This window comes from Myzus persicae, unplaced genomic scaffold (genome assembly GCF_001856785.1).
Source record: "Myzus persicae strain clone G006 unplaced genomic scaffold, MPER_G0061.0, whole genome shotgun sequence".
Taxonomy (NCBI): Eukaryota; Metazoa; Arthropoda; class Insecta; order Hemiptera; family Aphididae; genus Myzus; species Myzus persicae.
In genome coordinates this window covers 479,284-496,626 of record NW_019104233.1, presented here as the reverse complement: position 1 = coordinate 496,626, position 17,343 = coordinate 479,284, and the positions used below count along the sequence as shown (strand labels likewise).

The 17,343-nt window shown below is 28.8% G+C and overlaps 2 protein-coding genes and 1 long non-coding RNA gene across 5 annotated transcripts in view; 1 reads left to right on the top strand and 2 right to left on the bottom strand.

Annotated features, from left to right (window-relative positions):
• LOC111040318 (ubiquinone biosynthesis protein COQ9, mitochondrial) overlaps positions 1 to 4,726 on the bottom strand; it is a 9,774-nt gene extending 5,048 nt beyond the window's left edge. Inside the window, exons 1-2 of one of the 2 annotated variants that reach the window (XM_022324188.1) lie at positions 4,468 to 4,726; positions 1,079 to 2,627 (exon numbers count right to left, since the gene is read on the bottom strand). In XM_022324188.1, the coding sequence (XP_022179880.1) occupies positions 1,102 to 2,586 (1,485 nt within the window). In that variant the 5' untranslated portion in view covers positions 2,587 to 2,627; positions 4,468 to 4,726 and the 3' untranslated portion in view covers positions 1,079 to 1,101. Of the gene's footprint in view, positions 1 to 1,078; positions 2,628 to 4,467 lie in introns of those variants that run through there. The other variant, XM_022324189.1, reaches the window with a different exon arrangement.
• Positions 4,727 to 8,075: 3,349 nt separating this feature from the next.
• LOC111040308 lies at positions 8,076 to 12,038 on the top strand. Of its 2 annotated transcripts, XR_002605189.1 has the most exons (3): positions 8,076 to 8,218; positions 8,918 to 10,279; positions 11,830 to 12,038. It is a non-coding gene; the product is annotated as an uncharacterized LOC111040308 (long non-coding RNA). The 2 variants fall into 2 exon arrangements; XR_002605188.1 differs by lacking the exon at positions 11,830 to 12,038 and having other exon boundaries at positions 8,077 to 8,218; positions 8,918 to 10,334.
• LOC111040307 (uncharacterized protein C20orf85-like) lies at positions 10,444 to 16,175 on the bottom strand. Its single transcript, XM_022324170.1, has 5 exons — positions 15,538 to 16,175; positions 15,344 to 15,428; positions 12,560 to 12,701; positions 12,356 to 12,507; positions 10,444 to 11,881 (listed from the first exon to the last, which is right to left on the bottom strand). Exons 1-4 carry the CDS (start codon positions 15,693 to 15,695, stop codon positions 12,362 to 12,364), a joined length of 531 nt encoding a protein of 176 aa, XP_022179862.1. The 5' UTR covers positions 15,696 to 16,175; the 3' UTR covers positions 10,444 to 11,881; positions 12,356 to 12,361.
• Between the last annotated feature and the right edge of the window lie 1,168 nt (positions 16,176 to 17,343).

Genomic DNA, 17,343 nt, shown 5'->3' with positions numbered 1-17,343 from the left:
GCCCCCCCCCCCCCAAAAAAAAGGTATTTTTATAGAGAATAAAATAAAAGTAAGGAGTAATTACTATACGTATTTTATTAGGCGTTTATTTGTTGAATTTTATTTAATGAAATACAGACATAATATGATGAAATATGTCAAGAAAAACATTTTTAATTAGTTTTGACGTGGCATTGAAATTTGGCCAACGTGCCACTTCTGACACGCATGCCAAAGGTTCGTCACACCTGGTATACTCGTATACTTACCTATAAAGATATTATAATATTATGTACGTCAACAAGTCGTACTCGAATTTAAAATATTATTATTATTCTGTATTACATACATTTTACGTACAAATATAATTTACATAATATAATAATATCTCCAATATACGGTAATACATAATACCATTTATGTATTATAAATTTATAAATAATATATTATAATGTGTTCTGATGTAGGTATACGAATTATTTCATTTAACGTTTTATGTCGTTGTGGTAGTTTATATAATTACCACAAATAGTTTTACATCGTTACCAGAGAATCAAAACAACTAAAATATTATTAGAGATAGTATCCATATGGTGTATTAACTATACAGCAGTGCCCACAACAGAAATTGCTTGGCACTACGTACAGTACAACACACGCCCCAAGAATTTTTTAGTTCTGCACCAAAATTATCGGCGTATATGTTTGACCGTGTTCGTGCTTACCGCATCCTCCAGGTGCATAAACACGGACAGGCACATTTGGTTCAGTCAGGAAATTCGACTCCGTTGGAACTATCGTAGAGGACTTGGACGTGGAAAAGTACAGTTTCGTCAGTCCACTAGCAGCGTAATAGCTCACACTTCCCGTGGCCTCGTTCAAATACATGTGGTTTAATGTAGTTGAAGACATTTTATTTAAAACGATACAGTTATGATATTAAATTATAATTGATTCGTTAAACAGAACGCAATAATTCTTTGAACAATTGTGAGACGAAAGGCAAAAATTATAAAATTTTAACACTATACAACCTGTAACAATTTTATTTATTTTCATAAAGATAACTTAAATTTACATACACGCTAATTACTAAATTTAAATGTTTTACACGGAATATCTTTATTTTTTGATGATGCTTTTCAACATATCCAAATTCGTCTGGACTAATATTATGGTAGTGTTCATGAGTGATAATATATCCCGCTTTTCATTGTTTGACAATTTTGAAATAAAATTATCTTCTATTATTTCTGCTTCACTTTTTACTCTAGAACCATTATCATTTAATTTTTTTAGTTCCAAGTTGTGCTGCTCATGTGAATAATCAATGGCATTTTGAATGATGTCTACAAATTGTTTAGTTACATTTGAAAATTCTTCGCCCATATTTAACTTTTCAATGTCATTGCCTGATAAAAAATACAAAAGTGATATAGCGCCCAAAATATGTTCTTTATTGTTTGGAAGATCGAATCCAGGTTTAACGGATATATTACAACATAATTGAATGATTTCTAAAAGTCTTATTCCTTGAAAATATCCAAGATCATGATTTGAGTTTAAATTTAACATAATCAGATTTTTCATTTTAACAATAAATTGATCTTTAATACAAGACTCCAATGGTTTTGAAAATGCATATTTAAGAACTACATACTGGGCATCATTGCATAATTTATCAAAGAATATCATCAATGAATCAATTGATTCCTTCCTAACTTTCAGAATTTCATTATACATGGAACAGTGTGCAGCTTCTAATAAAAAATTTTCATGGCATTTATTCAACGAATGTAATGGAATTTCATTATTTTTAAATTTTGTTAAAATTAATTTTGCAAAAGATTTTCCAAAATTGTTGTCTTCATACACAGACATGGCTAAATTACAACATTTGTCTAAGATGTAAAACCGATTGTAGATTTTTGGTCCCCATTGCATTCCAGTTGTATAGTATAGATAAAAGAATGAAGCAATGTACAATAGTTCTTTTTTTTCTTCAAGTTCATCAAATTCATACTCCAGTAAATAAAAAGGATCATAAATTATGTTAGACAACAAGTTTAGATACTCAACTGGTTCAATGTTAGCATTCAACACTAAGTAAGCAACTCTGGCAAAATAATATAATATTGATTGTTGTAGTATAAAATGTTTTTTTAATTTTATTAAAAGTTGTATTATGGATGGCAAAATGTCCTTTAAATTTGTGTTGTCCATTTCAAATAAACGATTAAAAGTACCCATCAACAAATATTCTAAAGATGCTTGATTTGGATTATCGGTATTCTCCAAAACAGTTACTACAATTAAAACTGATGATGATAGTTTACAATCATCCATGTCAATTATATCCAAAAAATCAAAAATTAGCTCTTGATATTCTTCATTATTTGCCAATTTAAGTAACTGTTCTTCGCAAAATTTGAAGTATTCAGGTCTACTTTTAAAATGTTCATTTGTTAATCCCTTTCCAAGTTGCTCTATTATGTCCCCAGCATGTTTTATATCGTAGTTAATACTTGATAAAAATTCTGATGCAACATTTATGTTGAAATTCTTCATGCTTGACAGAAAGTCATCAAATTCTTTATTGACATCCATTTTGTATACATAAGTAAAAAACTTAACACATCACGACACATCTAAAAGAAAGAAATTATAACAATAATCAATATTACCCAGGGATATTACCTCAATAGTTTTTATATTAAAAGTTGTATTTATAAATCTTCATTTAAGTATTAACCACAATAATTTGATGTTTTTGATTTTTCTGACTACGTACAATTTTCACCAATCAGTTTTTTGTTTACATTTATTGTTAATTAATTAGAATAAGTTTATGAACATTTCATGAAAAATAAGGGTAAAAACAATTTTTATTTCTATTATTTGAATTGTCTATTTAATATATTATTAACCTAGTCTAAATTTAAAATATGAGTAGGTAAAAGAACATAAAATAAAAGTAACCTTAAAAGGTATCTTATAAACTAGACAAGGCTAGGTAGTTACAAATATTAAATAATATATTCTAACATTTTATATTTTTAATGCAATACTAACACAATAATACAATTTAAGTCCAGTACTTATTCTCAAAATGTTAAAAATGTACATGATATTTAAAATTAAATTAAAGATAGGTTACTTATAGGTAAACTTATATTTTTCTATTGATGTTAGATATAATCAGTAGCAGAGAACTAGAAATACCAAATACATTTTTTCAAGCATACTTTAATTTCTGCCTTGTTCTATATGCTCATTCAAAAAATATCTAAAAATTAAAGAAGTAAAACTAACAACAAATTGTACGGGGCATCTGTATCAAAACTTAAAAAAATGTAATAACAATAATTATAAGGGTCGAAAAAACCATGTGGTTGCCAGTTAGCCTGCACAATTTTTGGAAGGGTTTGCCGACCTTTGGGTATTTCTGATGATGAAGGTTGATCTTCTCGAAAAATTAAAATACAATTATTGAATGGTCAGAACACTTGAGGGATTAAAAGTTTATATTGTAGTATATACCATGTCCCTTATTGTCGCTTAGCAATTTTTTGCCTAATACCAGTCGATATAATAATAAAAATGATTGCTGATCGGTATGAGAATTATTTTTGAAAATATTGTGGAGTTTTTAGTAAGAATTAAAAAAGTTTTCTTCTTTCTTTGATCAATTAATATGAAATTAGAATATCAGGTAATTTGAGGGTCAATTTTCAAATTGTAAATAAATTCTTGAAAATATTATCGTAATTAATCTACTTAATACATCAAAGGTTTCATGCTTGATCAACTATACACATGGATGGTTTTTAAAAGGCTAGCCCAAGGTATGAAAGTTTTAGGGATCTGGATACCTATATTATGGCTTTGTAATAAATATAAAATATTAGAATAATATAATAATTCCATCTACTAGCTTTATAATTAACCCTTGATAATCTAAAGGTTTACAAACACACAATGATGGAACTGATATACAGTTTTTAGTTAAGCCATACCTACTAAGTTCAGTAAACTTATGTTCACTGTTTTAAATAACATTCAAACATAATATTATTTAAAATAAACCTTACAAATTCAGATTTAAATAAATACTTAATTAAAAATACATGTGCACAAACATTTAAATTTTAAATCTGACACATACATTTTAATAAGTACCTACAGAATCACCTCAAAATATTAGCACTAATTTCAACAGATTAAAAAGTCATGAAATGTCATCCAGCAAGTTTAAGTCAGGCAATTCCTATTTGGGCATGAAAACTCAGAAGATAAAAAAAATGGAGTGATGAAATCAAAACAGGAAAATAGGTATGTACCCAAATCACTTGGGCCGCTTTTGTACATTGAGCGATAATGTTTGAAACAAAACAAGCAAAGTGCATTACAAATGTCGATTATTACTTTTTGAACCGCCAGACAAACATTACACAAGTAGGTGCAAGAACTTATATTAAAGGTACTTACCAGTTTTCGAAAGAACTCTGCAAAACATGGCGGTAAAATAACACGCCTATCCGCTAATTGTTAGGATTCAGTTTGTTGCTGACAGACTTCCGATCACCGAATTTAATGGACAGAAGATAAAAATATTAAATACTGAAATAATAGTGTTTAAACAATTTATTTCAAAAATGAACTAAAATATAAAGTATTCAACTTTCACGATCTCATTATAAATTCATCTACAATATTGCGGGAGATAAGTGATAACACTACTGCAGGTATGCACGATAACAGTTGTCACGGCGGTGACAGTGCCAGCGCTGCCAACGTCTTTTGCCACGAAAAAAACGCCGTAGTTTTAAGATTACGTTTCCTATAATATTATGGTTCTGTTGTTCTGTATACAGAATAATTATTATAAAAATATGAATAATTGTATATAATATGTATACATATCCGTGTACGGAATAAGTTTTTTATTTTTATACATTTACGGTATTGCAAATTGCTATATACAGAGAGATACTTAATACGTAATAATTTATTAATTTAAAAGCATCCTTTCTGTTATACGTGTATCAGACATGATAACATACTGTATAAAATATACAAATAATGTAATAATATATAATTATTATGTATAACTATAATTATAATGTATAATATATACAACATTAATATAATATTGGTTACATGATTTCAGATTTGTTGTAGATACCTAATATACATTTTGTATCTATACCAGTTGTATATGAAAAATATATGTAAGAAATATTTTGTATCCATACTAGTTTTACACTGAAAATATACGTGGTAAATATTTGTATCTAAACTAATTTTATACGTAGATTATACGATCAATAAACGTATAAAGTTAATGTTTATTAAACGTGTAATATCCTTGAAATATCTGTCTTTTAATCCAAAAATATACCACAATTAAACTATTCTTAAACTATATGAACGTATAATATACGTAGGTTTAAAATATGTTATACCTTGTATACCCGTATAAATGGTTACTGGGATACTATAACATAAAATCTTAGGGCCTGTTTTGCAATAGTAGTTTAAATATTATTGTTCGTGGTTTAACCTTTAACCTATTCTGGGGCCTGGGGGCTTTTCAATTACTAATCGTTTAGCCCTTATCTCTTTGTATATTATGAAAAATGATTCTAAGCGGGGACAATCTGTCAACTTTATAATAAAAATGGTAAAATGCTACTAGATATAAGAATCTAGTAGTATTGTCTATTCGTATGAACATGTAATACCTTAAAATTATTCCAACTATTTTGAAAACGTAATTTCATAAGTATAGTAAAATATACCTGGCCTCACGAATAGCTTCTAATATACGATTAAAAGTAACACCCTCCTTTAGCTTCAGCTTTCCTCAAAACAATTATACAATTTTGTTATACGATATTAAATAAATATTACACATATACATATACATTAAGTTACGTTATGGTTTAAAAATATACAGGTAGTAGGTATCAATTAAAACCATAATTGAATTAACTGGTAGAATATAATATTTGAGTCATATATTTAACTCTTTGTTGAATTACACTAAAAATAAAAAGTAGGACTTACCAGCAATAAATGATCTCGTCTCATCGCATCCAACTGAATTTGACCAATTTCTAATGCATGTCCACAATGAGTTTTCCAAAATGATGTGGATATTCATCCATAAAATTAGGAAATTGTAACTTGTAGCAACGAAAGCCGATCAATTTTATTACTAGGTGCCCATGGATTTTATTTCCATAATATTGTTTCCTTGTCTTTCGAAAATGTAAGAACGGTGGCAATAGTAAAATTGCATTGTATTTCCATCACTTAATTCTGATGCAGCTATATCAAGTAGGTACCTATGAAGTATGAACATTGTTGATGTATATTGTTCCATTTGATTTCTAAGAATCAAATTCTGTAATTAAAAACTGGATTCACTTACTTTTGGCAATAGCGTCATTTCAGTTTTTGTTACACTATGGAAACATTGGAAACCACTCACTGATTTGCAGACTCAACATTTTTTTCACGCAGAATCACAAAGCACAAACCTATGGTAAGTAAAGGTACATGTTCAGGTATTTGAACATCACAGTATCACACACTGAATTTTGAAGTATTAAATAAAAACATTTTTGTCAAATATTAAATATGGAGTCAAACAGGACAGTTTGAGTAATGTGTAAATAAATAATAAATATGTTATAGCCGTTAAAGGTGTCTTTTAATACTGATTTACTGCCTGTGGCAGTATTTACAGTCACATCTAAATACTCAACACCATGACAAAATAGATGTATTTTATGCTCAACACCCTGATAAATAATATTAATAGTAAATACTAAATAGTGATATACTTCCTTAAAAATACAAAAAAATGAACAATAATATACATTATTAATATACTTTGATGATAAATAATCTATTGTTAAATTAAATATGTGATTGCTATAAATAACTATGTATGATAAACATTTATTAATTATTTAAAATATAGGTAATCATTAGATTAAACTGTTAAAGGATAACGCCGCGGCGTTCTTTTATATTTCGAAAAACGATCATCCGAATAACCATAAAAGTACAAAACATCATTCGGGGAGTCGCGACTGACGATTAACCAAAATGGAAAATAGAAAGGAACATGATTATTTACATTTCATAAGGTATGTTATATTTAGTTAATAGGTCTTATTTACTATCTAGTTATCTGATATTCTGGTATGGGTTTTGTAACGTTATGGTAATTAGTTCTATTCTAAAAATATAACTTACTCGTACTCAAGTCAAAGATAGTTGACAAATTACAAATAACAATAAGACAATGACAAAATTCAAAAATCGGGGCCTTAGACTATTATGATATTATAGAATAGACAGGGATTCTTAAACTCTTATAAACACTGTACCCCTTTTTATCAATAGATTTTTTTGAGTATAACCTTCTTAGTTACTAAACTAAAATGTATATAAAAAAATTTAAAGACTTAAAGAATTTTTTCCTTGTTGGTTTGTTGGCCAGACTCGTACCCCTTAGAATATTTCTAGTATCCCCAAGGGGTACGAGTAACACAGTTTGAGAATCGCTGGTATAGACCAACATTTTTTACTGAGAGCCATAAGAAAAAACAATTTTCGCCGATCAAGAATTTAAACTTTTTCCTTCAATTGAATATCATATTTTATTGTTGTCACATCTTAATACCTATAGATTTTTTTTTTATTGATCTTAAGCCAAGCTACACACACCATTAGATAATTAGCTCTTAATAAAGGTAAACCTACTGATTACTGATAAATGTTTAGTCTATTATTTAGACGATGAGAAATGTGAAATATTCATTTATATTAAACTTTACAAATGTTACTTTTTAACATATTTTTTTGTTTCAATTTTGATTTAATTTTAATTCTTTGGGGGCTGGTTAATAAATTATCACGGACCGTACTTGGTCACCAATAGTATAGATGTCATAATATAGTCATTGAGTAATAGATTCACCATTATTCACAGATATTATGCATAATATTTATTTTGTAATATTGTTCTATGGTCCGTGCAAGGTGAATATATATGTCTCTGTGATTGGGTCTTATCAGTTATCACTACGATTATCAATTATCAACACAATTAAAGATTTCTAAGCACAAGCAAGGTCTCGCATTTTAAATAAAGTTGCGAAGTTTTGGATTTAAAAAAGTTAATTAATAATTACTAATTCAGTACTACCTCTGAATTTACCTGGTAAATGCATTATTTTAATTTTATATGTTGAAACTTACAATATTTGTTTCCTAGTGATAGTTTTTTTTTTATATGTTCTATAGACATAATATAATAATTATGCCAGCTTAAATGTTCTTAGTTAAACCTATAACTTAAGATTTGCTGTATATACCAAATTCTTGACATCAGTTTTAATCAAATTAGTGAAAATAAGTATTGGTTGTATCAGAAAGTTGAAATTACATTTCAATAGTTTGACAGTTTATCAAATCTAAGAAAATTTATCCAACTATAGATGAGATTTAACTTTCTTTTTACCTAAATTTGTTGTAAATAATGTACCTATTATATATATTATGTATGAACATACCCTATCCTAACCTATAATTAGATACTAAATGTTTTTGTTTGAATATTGCTTAACCTTGGTTAGCATGAGTTATTAAAAAAAAATGTAGTATGTGATATTAAACTACCAAAGGTGTAGAGTAGTTTAACTAAGCGAAAAGGTTATATATTAATTTTGTTTATTGAAACATAAGAGCGAATATGTTACTTAAAACATTTTTATTGCATAATCATGACACTTAAAACATGCTTGGTTGAGAATTTAAGATATTATAATTTGGTATACATTTTACTGTTGATATTTTATAAATTCTTGCTTGTTTTTTTTTGATACTGCACATTATTAATTGAACTTGAATTCATATTTAGGTATAATTAAAGAGGACATAACCAATACACATAACTTTACAACTTCATACGGTAGACAATCTTGAAGATTCTATGGCCATGGACGTCAGTATTGATGAAAGTAGTGATTTTTCAGTCGGAATAAGTGAAAGTGCAATACATATAAACACGAGTGTGTCTGATGAACTCAGAAATGTTTCAGTTTTGAATACTAGCTATCACAAATGTGTTGAATGTTGTATTATTATTAATCATATTTTGTTTTTAGTTATCAGTGGAGGTATTTCATTGTCTAAATCTAAACACGGCAGAAAAAAAACTAAGTTGAATGTGTGTTGGTAGAGATCAAAATGTATAGATAAAAAAATTTAATCACATATAATATACAAGCAATACACAGAAGCTAGAACTCGATTAAAATGGCTGATAAATTTATAAATATCAATAAGAAGTCGTTGTGTGGACTAAATCAGTTCACTAGATAATTCATTGAATCTCAAAATCAAATGCAATCTCAGAATCCTTTTTGAAGACATTTAACTGTAGATGAAAGAATGCTTACATTGTCTTTGTTCAAACAAAGTGGAAAAATGTGTGAAACACTTTCAAAAGTCTTTCTTCTCGGAAATGAATCACAGATTTAGAAAAATTCCGTTTGATAAATAAATTAATAAAATCATAGTATTTTATTATTTAAAAACTGCAGTAGAGAAATTGAAAAATAAACTAGATCATTTTTGTTCGGTAATATTTGATGAAATCTCAGTATCTTCATAATTGCAGTTTAAAGAAGAAATGGAAAACTAATTGGATTTGAAGACCTAACAATAATTGTTTACCAAACATTTCTGATACAGCACTTGTTTTTATGGTTAGAGGACTCTGAAAAATGTTTAAACATCTAGTGGCTTTCTATCTTACCAATAGTAACACAAACAGTTTTATCAATTATACTAAAAGATGTTAGCTCCATTCAATGTTGCTCCTATCAACCGGTTAATAAAATAAACTAGAGAAACTAGGTACTAATCTTAAAATAGAGGAACAAATGATGTATTTGGTTTTAAAATTAGAAGTCAAGAAATAATTCCACTCTTTGATGTTCCACATTTGCTTAAAGTTCTTAGAAATAATCTTTTAACTAAAGACTAAAATTTCCTATATGAAAATAAACAGTGTAAAACGCCGTGGAATCATCGCTCGATTTTATGAATTTGATAAAGAATAAAGTACAGAAAAAGAATGTCTTGTACCTAAGCTCTGTGACTCATGTTTAACCAGAAAAAAATAAAGATGTCAATTGCAGCCCAACCATTCAGTCGGTGTGTTGAGCAATCATGAAAAAAATGGCTATAATGACTAACACTTCACATAACTTCATCGGTATGCTATATATAATTTAAGCCATTTAAAAAACATTAAACAATATTAATTTTAACTTTTGTACGTTTATTTGAACAACTTAAATATTATTTACTGTACTTATTTCTTACACAATTTACTAATTATTATAGTATACAAAGGCCTCAATTTTGGGGTACAGGATACTGGCTAGAAATGTCTATTCATTGACAAGCTTTTGGATAGTGCAAACGGATATGTTATAGGACTTATCCAAGATAAAGAGCTGTGTAGTACGGTAACATTAAACTCACCTTATTTTAAGTTTTGGCCAAAAGCTCTTGAAGTTCTAAGTAACATGAATTATGATCAGTTTCAAACTGGATCAGAACTATCTATATAAAGGAATGCAGTTAATTTGTAAATGACTACTGAAAGATAGTTTCTAGTATGTTTTACTTAGAAATTTCAACCAGGACCCGCCCAATAGAAAACTTTTGGGTAGTTCTCGGTCTCAATAAGAAGCCATGTAATGAAAAATATTAACCCAATCCTGCAACTTACTATCTTCTTTTAAAGCTTTTGTCATTTATAATCTTACAACTAGTCATTCCGTTGGTGGGAATTGTGAAGATGACAACTGCAATGGAGTCTTGGATAATTTATAAGAATTTTTTTTAATGAAATACCTATTGAATCTATTGTTGGGGAAACTGATTGTAATGTTCAACTTCATACTACTCTAGTGTCAATCCCATACAGTAATGATAATATTATAACCTCGGGTATGTGTAGAGCTTATGTCAATGGGTGAAGCAATTAACTGAAATTTGTCATACTTGCATTTCAAACTTTCTGCTACTTATTGTTTGAATGAATATTTTCTTAACCTCGTATAATTAAAAAAATATCCCTATAAATCATAATAAAACATTATTTATTACAAAATTACTAGGTGCTAATAGCTGCATGCTTTACCCTATGCAAGTAATTGTTTTATACTTACATTTTAAATTGTATAACAAAATAAATATTTATTGACATAATGAATTGAATATATTACTTTATTTAATTCAGTACAAGTATTCAAAATACCATTTTGATAACATTTATATTGATATAGTATTAATATTGATTTGTAGCAGTAATATCGATTGTATTGTAATTAAGACGATCATCATGAGCGCTAATACCAAACTTATCTAAACATTTTACGGGAGTGGTCTTTCTATTAAATCTCTGTTGTAAGAGAAATATTGTTCAATGTATAAAAGAATAAATGTTATCCCCACACAGTACATTATATTGGAAAATATTTCAAATTCAGCAGTGAAAGGGTTAAGGAGCATCAAGTTGCTCTTAGTTTGTTCACAAAAAATTCAGGTTGGTTGTTCCCCCAAGATCTGTGACTAGAGTACTTAGCCCAAAGCTTTCAAGAACAAGAGGACACGAGTACATGCAGTATATACTATATAGGCTACAATTTTTTTTATATTATGTTTGCATGTTTATTTTTATTATATTATTTCCAACATGTTTAATATTTGGTATTTGTTGTAAAGTTCTTGGTGTTTTTTGATTTTTAAATCTAGAAGAACTGGTTGCAGTTGAAGTGAATTCCTGCTCATCTAGGAAAGTAACCAGCTGTAAATACACAAAAATAAAAATACAAAAATATTTTAGTTTTTGAGCGGAACAATGAATGTATTGATTTGACAATAATATTTGTTTTTTGTTATTTTTATTTTTTATTTTTTGTGTCTGTACATGAGTGTACACATAGCATTATATATACGCCTTACAATTTTCAATATATTTTCAATATATTTTGACATATTATTATACTACATACTAGAAAATGTCATAATATGCCTAATATTATGACATTTTCGGTTTTTATTTGTAATACAAGGTTCCTCATAAGTTGTTAGTGGAAATTTAAAAAAAAGTTTATCGTAGTTACACTATATTTTTTCTATGACCGTCTGAAGTTAGAATTTTGACTGAAATCGTGAAAATTTCCAAATTATTTTGAGTTAGTAATTAATAAAAAATTTTCTTTTTATATCTTAGATTTGAAAATGTAATACAAGCTTTATCATAAAATTAATTTCTTACAAATATTTATCCTAGAATTATAAATCTCTGTAGTTTTTGATCTGGCTCGTTGTCTGGTTTCAACATCCGAGTATCTAATTTATTGTAATCAAAAGTCCTGCCAAACATTTCCAAATTACAAATTCTTTGCGAGGAACGCCATCCCACAAAACCTGTAATCAGTCGTTAAAAAATATCATATTATATGGGAATTGAAAAAATCACCTGACGACGTTAGGGGAATGCACGTCGGTGATGGTACCGCGTCGATCAACGGTTGAATTCTATCTTGTTTACGTAGTTTTTGTCTTCTGAGATCGATAAAATTTTCTGGTAATCCTAAATTGACAGCATGTTCGCTCCACAGCTACAAATATTTAACAATTAGCTGGTGACAAAAAATGATACATCATCTAATATGTTGTATTTCTCAAAAAATGTCTGTAATTATAGTTTCCAGTGACTAGTTCATAGTGACAGTTGACTCGATTGAGTCTTACTTGCTAATTGCTATCATTAACTTAGTAGGTATGTTTCATATGATTCATAATCGACCTGTAGATACCTACGCACAAATAGTTAAGAAAGAATTATAATTATTATGCATGTATTCATACATACAATTACTTGGAAAATGTTATAGGTACATACCTAAATTTTAAGGTATTATTAACTATTATTTTTATGTCAATGAAATATTTTAAATGGCATTAAAAGTCGATTATAAATTGAGTGGGTATTGTATAAATGGGGGTCATTCATTTGGGTAAATGATCCAAAATCATGAGGATATATTATCATCTGGGCAAAATATTAAGCGATCATTTGGGTGAATTTTTATTTATGTTTGTTGTATAGAGCAGCGGTTTCCAAACGTTTACGACCAAGGCACCCCAATGTCTGTAAAATGAATATTTCATAACAATATATTAAACTAGTAACTATTATTCATCTGAACTTTTTTTCCAAGTTTAATATAAAATAATTTTCTCAATATTCAAATACATCTGGAAGAATCCTTGACATTGTCCCGCGGAACACATTTTGGGATTCTCTGGTATAGCGTGTCTTGAGCTTAGTAATTAACTATATAGATTATAGGTATTATAATGTGTAAGTGCCTATATACTAGTATTAAACAGAAATAACAACTTTTAAAATAATGATTACATAGATCGTTTCGACCCATAGTCGTTAATCATTTTAAAGTGCTCAAAACCGAGTCTCTAAAAACAAAAAGGTAAATGTATTGGACATGTAATTAGTTAGGTATCCGTATAAATTATTCCTAAATTAAGTAGCGTGAAACAGAAAGAATTGGCTACCTTATAACTTTTATTATAATCGTTATTTTAAAATTCTTTTGATTTAAATTTTTTTGGAAACTTTCAAAATAGCCAATCTGTAAACCTGCTTGTAAGAACAATTTTTCGATGGTAAAAATATTTATCTAAATCAAGAAGATCAAATGATAATAAATACAAATCAAATTTTTTTATTCTGATTCATAAAAATACATGAAACATGTATTTTATAAAACGCCCAATGAAGCCCATCGAAATCCCAGTCAAATTATTATTAACCTTACAGGAACGCATCAAATTGACATAAAATTGAACGCTGAAGACATAATAGTACTTACTAGTTTACTACGTATTATAGATATTTTAGCAAAAAAAAAAAAAGTATATATGGATTGTATATTATGAATGCTTTAATTTAATATGATTTAATTTAATTGTTTACTTAAATTTCTTTGAAAAATGAACAAGTTGACGGACCGCTTCTGCTCGGACCTGTTTTAAAAAAACAATAATCATAGTGACGTACTGAATGACGAAGAACACTCGAATCCTACTACTTCAGGACAGCATAGCGATTACTTATACTTGCTAACTTTTTTTTTTATTCATTATTATTATTATTATTTGTTCCTATTTGGAATTTATAACCTATTCTGTGGAAAACCATAATATAAAATAATGTGAAAATGGTAAAAAATATACAAGTAAAACTTTTTATGTAACTCACCTTTTCGTGACATTATATTTTGAAATAGTTATATAGTGACCTGACTCATAATATTATTTTAGCCATTAAGATGATCGCGGGACCAATTTTGAGCTTTAATAACGTCTTGTAGGATTTCTCGGTATGGAAAGGAGGGAATTATTGTAGAGTATTGTATGTAACAATAATTTAACTTTGTCGTGTACTGGCATTGTTCTTTGATCTATGAGTGTTTGGTTAGAATTGTGTTTTATAGTGGAGCATTAGTATTTTTTCTGAGGGTAATATTTTGAAAGGTTTGCATTTTATTAACGTCAGATTTTTAGTACTTCCCCAAAGCTGACAACCCGAGGTCCATCATATACGCTTTAAGAAGATTTTGTGCATTAATAATTTTATGTTGACATTTGTATATGTATTTTTATTTAAAATAGTGTTTATTAGCTTGCGAAGCTGCTAATGCGTTGGGACCAGGTTAGGCGACGATGTGTGAAAAGTTCTAGGGACTTAACTGTTTGGGATAGAGAAGCCATCGGGATTCTTTAAATAGTGACGTTTTGACATGGAGCAACTTTAGTGTGAATGTGACGTGTTAGGATTTACCTTAGTTTTACTGAATCCCAAATTGGTGTGTGTAGGTTCGATATTTTCGTATAATTACATAACCTTAAATAAAAATCCTGCATTCTTCTGGTCATTTTTGCAGATAAAACTTATACAAACATTTCGTGAAAATTTGTATCTGGGGTTTTCGTTTTTGAATCAAAACAAAATAAGGAAATCGAATTTGTCGAAAACTGGTTTTGAGGGAAAAATTACTGATTTCAACTATAATCCTTCCTTCCGGAAAAGAGGATGAAGTAGAAATCGAAGCACTTTTTCTGTTACCTATATTAAGTGTTTTTAGACACAAAAATTACAAAACCAATCTATTCAAAATCTAAAATACAAATCAAAACATAAATTAATGAAACCATAGGTAGGCTGCAGAACACTTACTTTTTCCACGTTATTTTTCGAATAAAACCCCCACCGTTCCGGCCATCTGGCCCGCAATTCATTTTCTCTGTTTATTATAATTTTCCTGTGATGAAAAAAGAAAACTAAGGTATACAATGAAAATAATGGTTAAAAATAAAATCTCTATTCGTTATTTAGCATGAAGTTCACAATATTTTTCTTTTTTTACTCACAGTCTGCCGTCACATTGTACCTTGTCTATCTTTTTATTCTTCCTCCTCTCCTGCTGCTGCTGTTGCTGTGCTGGTTTAACATTATTATTTTTATTATTACTACTGTTGTTGTTGTTATTAGGCTGTTTCGGTTCTGTGTGCACCTCAGAGTTGGACATTTTACCGACTCAAGTCTGTGCTATTGTCTACGTTAGCGACGCCACTATCAGGCGCAATGTGTATTATTGTAATAAAGCGGACGGGACATGTGCGTCGAGGGTACCAGCCACTATACCATGTTATATAATACGATTTCAGTCATTGACCCAACGTGTTGCTAAGAAACCACACCCACTGAAACACATGATTTTATCATCTCATCTATCAAAATCGACATCGCCATCGTAGTGTACACAGTGTACTATACACGCATACACGCAGTGGCGTCGAGAGTACGCACAGTAAGGTGCATTTTTGAACCACCTAAAGTTTTGGACGAATGGGTAGGTAAAAATAGTTTGCTAAGTACAATTAATACTATAACTACAGTTACGTACGTATTATACCTACTACGTAGGTGTTATTATTTTTCATCGATTATCGATAAGATTGAACATATTTTAACTATTATATAGCATAGTACCTAATTTACTAGTGTTAAATATAATTAGCATCGAGTGATTAATTGTAAAATAGTTTTTAGAATTTTCCAAATGCCAATACAATATTTATAAGCAAAAACCATTTAGAGAGGGTCAAATTCAATTAGCCGCCCCCAATGACCCCATTGTGTCCAATACAATTAACCTGAAAACAAAATATTTGATTACAAAAACTAATTACCAACCGTTAATTATTTGCAATTGATTTACAAAATATTAGAATAGTTTTTACACCGATCGGATAATGTCGAAGACCAACTTCCAGGACATTCATTATACTAGTATATGGCAATAGATACTCTTAGTGGTGGTAAGCACCTATTGTGTAGTTTGTGTTTTAAATTTCTTATGAAAGTATAATAATACTATAAGGATTAATTATCCATCTGTCTACATTTGCTTTAAATTACTTCTAACTCGTTTAATGGTTCAGGTTGTCTTGTAATCTGTAGCGTGACTTGCACACAATTGGAGGGGTAAAAATCGTTTATCTCATCACATGATCATTGTTTAAATATAATTTACACGGACAACGTTGGATGATACACCTAAGAATGGATGTCGATTTATCCTAAGTTAACAGACTTAAAGTTACTGGACCGTTTTCAATAAAAGTTATAGCAATAGAATTCCTAGAGAGCTGGAGGATGTTTATAGTTTATTTTTTCAATCCTTATAGGTAGCTAAAGGGTAGCTCACACATGAATATTTTTCTGCGTACGAAAAAAAAAAAATATTTTTGTTAATTTATATAGTCTGTATTAAAACAATTGGGTGGGACAACTATATAATAGTGTCTAGTATAGATACATAAGGATGAAAAACTAACTGTTTTTTGACAAATGAATCGTCTTATTATTATTTAATTTTACCTTATGTAGTTGATAGCTATATGTGTATATTATATACTTGACAACACTGGATGGTTTAATTATTATCGTGTAAATAATTAAAATAAACTAAACGTACCTACCTATCGCTGTATTGATACTATGTTCAGACTTTCAGAGGAACCCGTGGGTAAATGTATATTAAATAGGAAAACAATTGATTTAAATATAAAACTATGTTGTACAAGCTGGAGAAATCAGTCTATTCGGATTATTGCACCCGATATATTAGTTTATTAATTAATGATTGTTCAGTGGTCATCATGCTATAACTT

Excerpts from the sequence above, each read along its gene's own strand:
- LOC111040307 (XM_022324170.1), bottom strand. The coding sequence starts at position 15,695 with ATGTCCAACTCTGAGGTGCACACAGAACCGAAACAGCCTAATAACAAC. Across the intron at positions 15,429-15,537 it reads GTACAATGTGACGGCAGACT|GAAAATTATAATAAACAGAG; the intron begins GTGAGTAAAAAA and ends TTTTCATCACAG. Across the intron at positions 12,508-12,559 it reads CATTCCCCTAACGTCGTCAG|GTTTTGTGGGATGGCGTTCC; the intron begins GTGATTTTTTCA and ends GACTGATTACAG.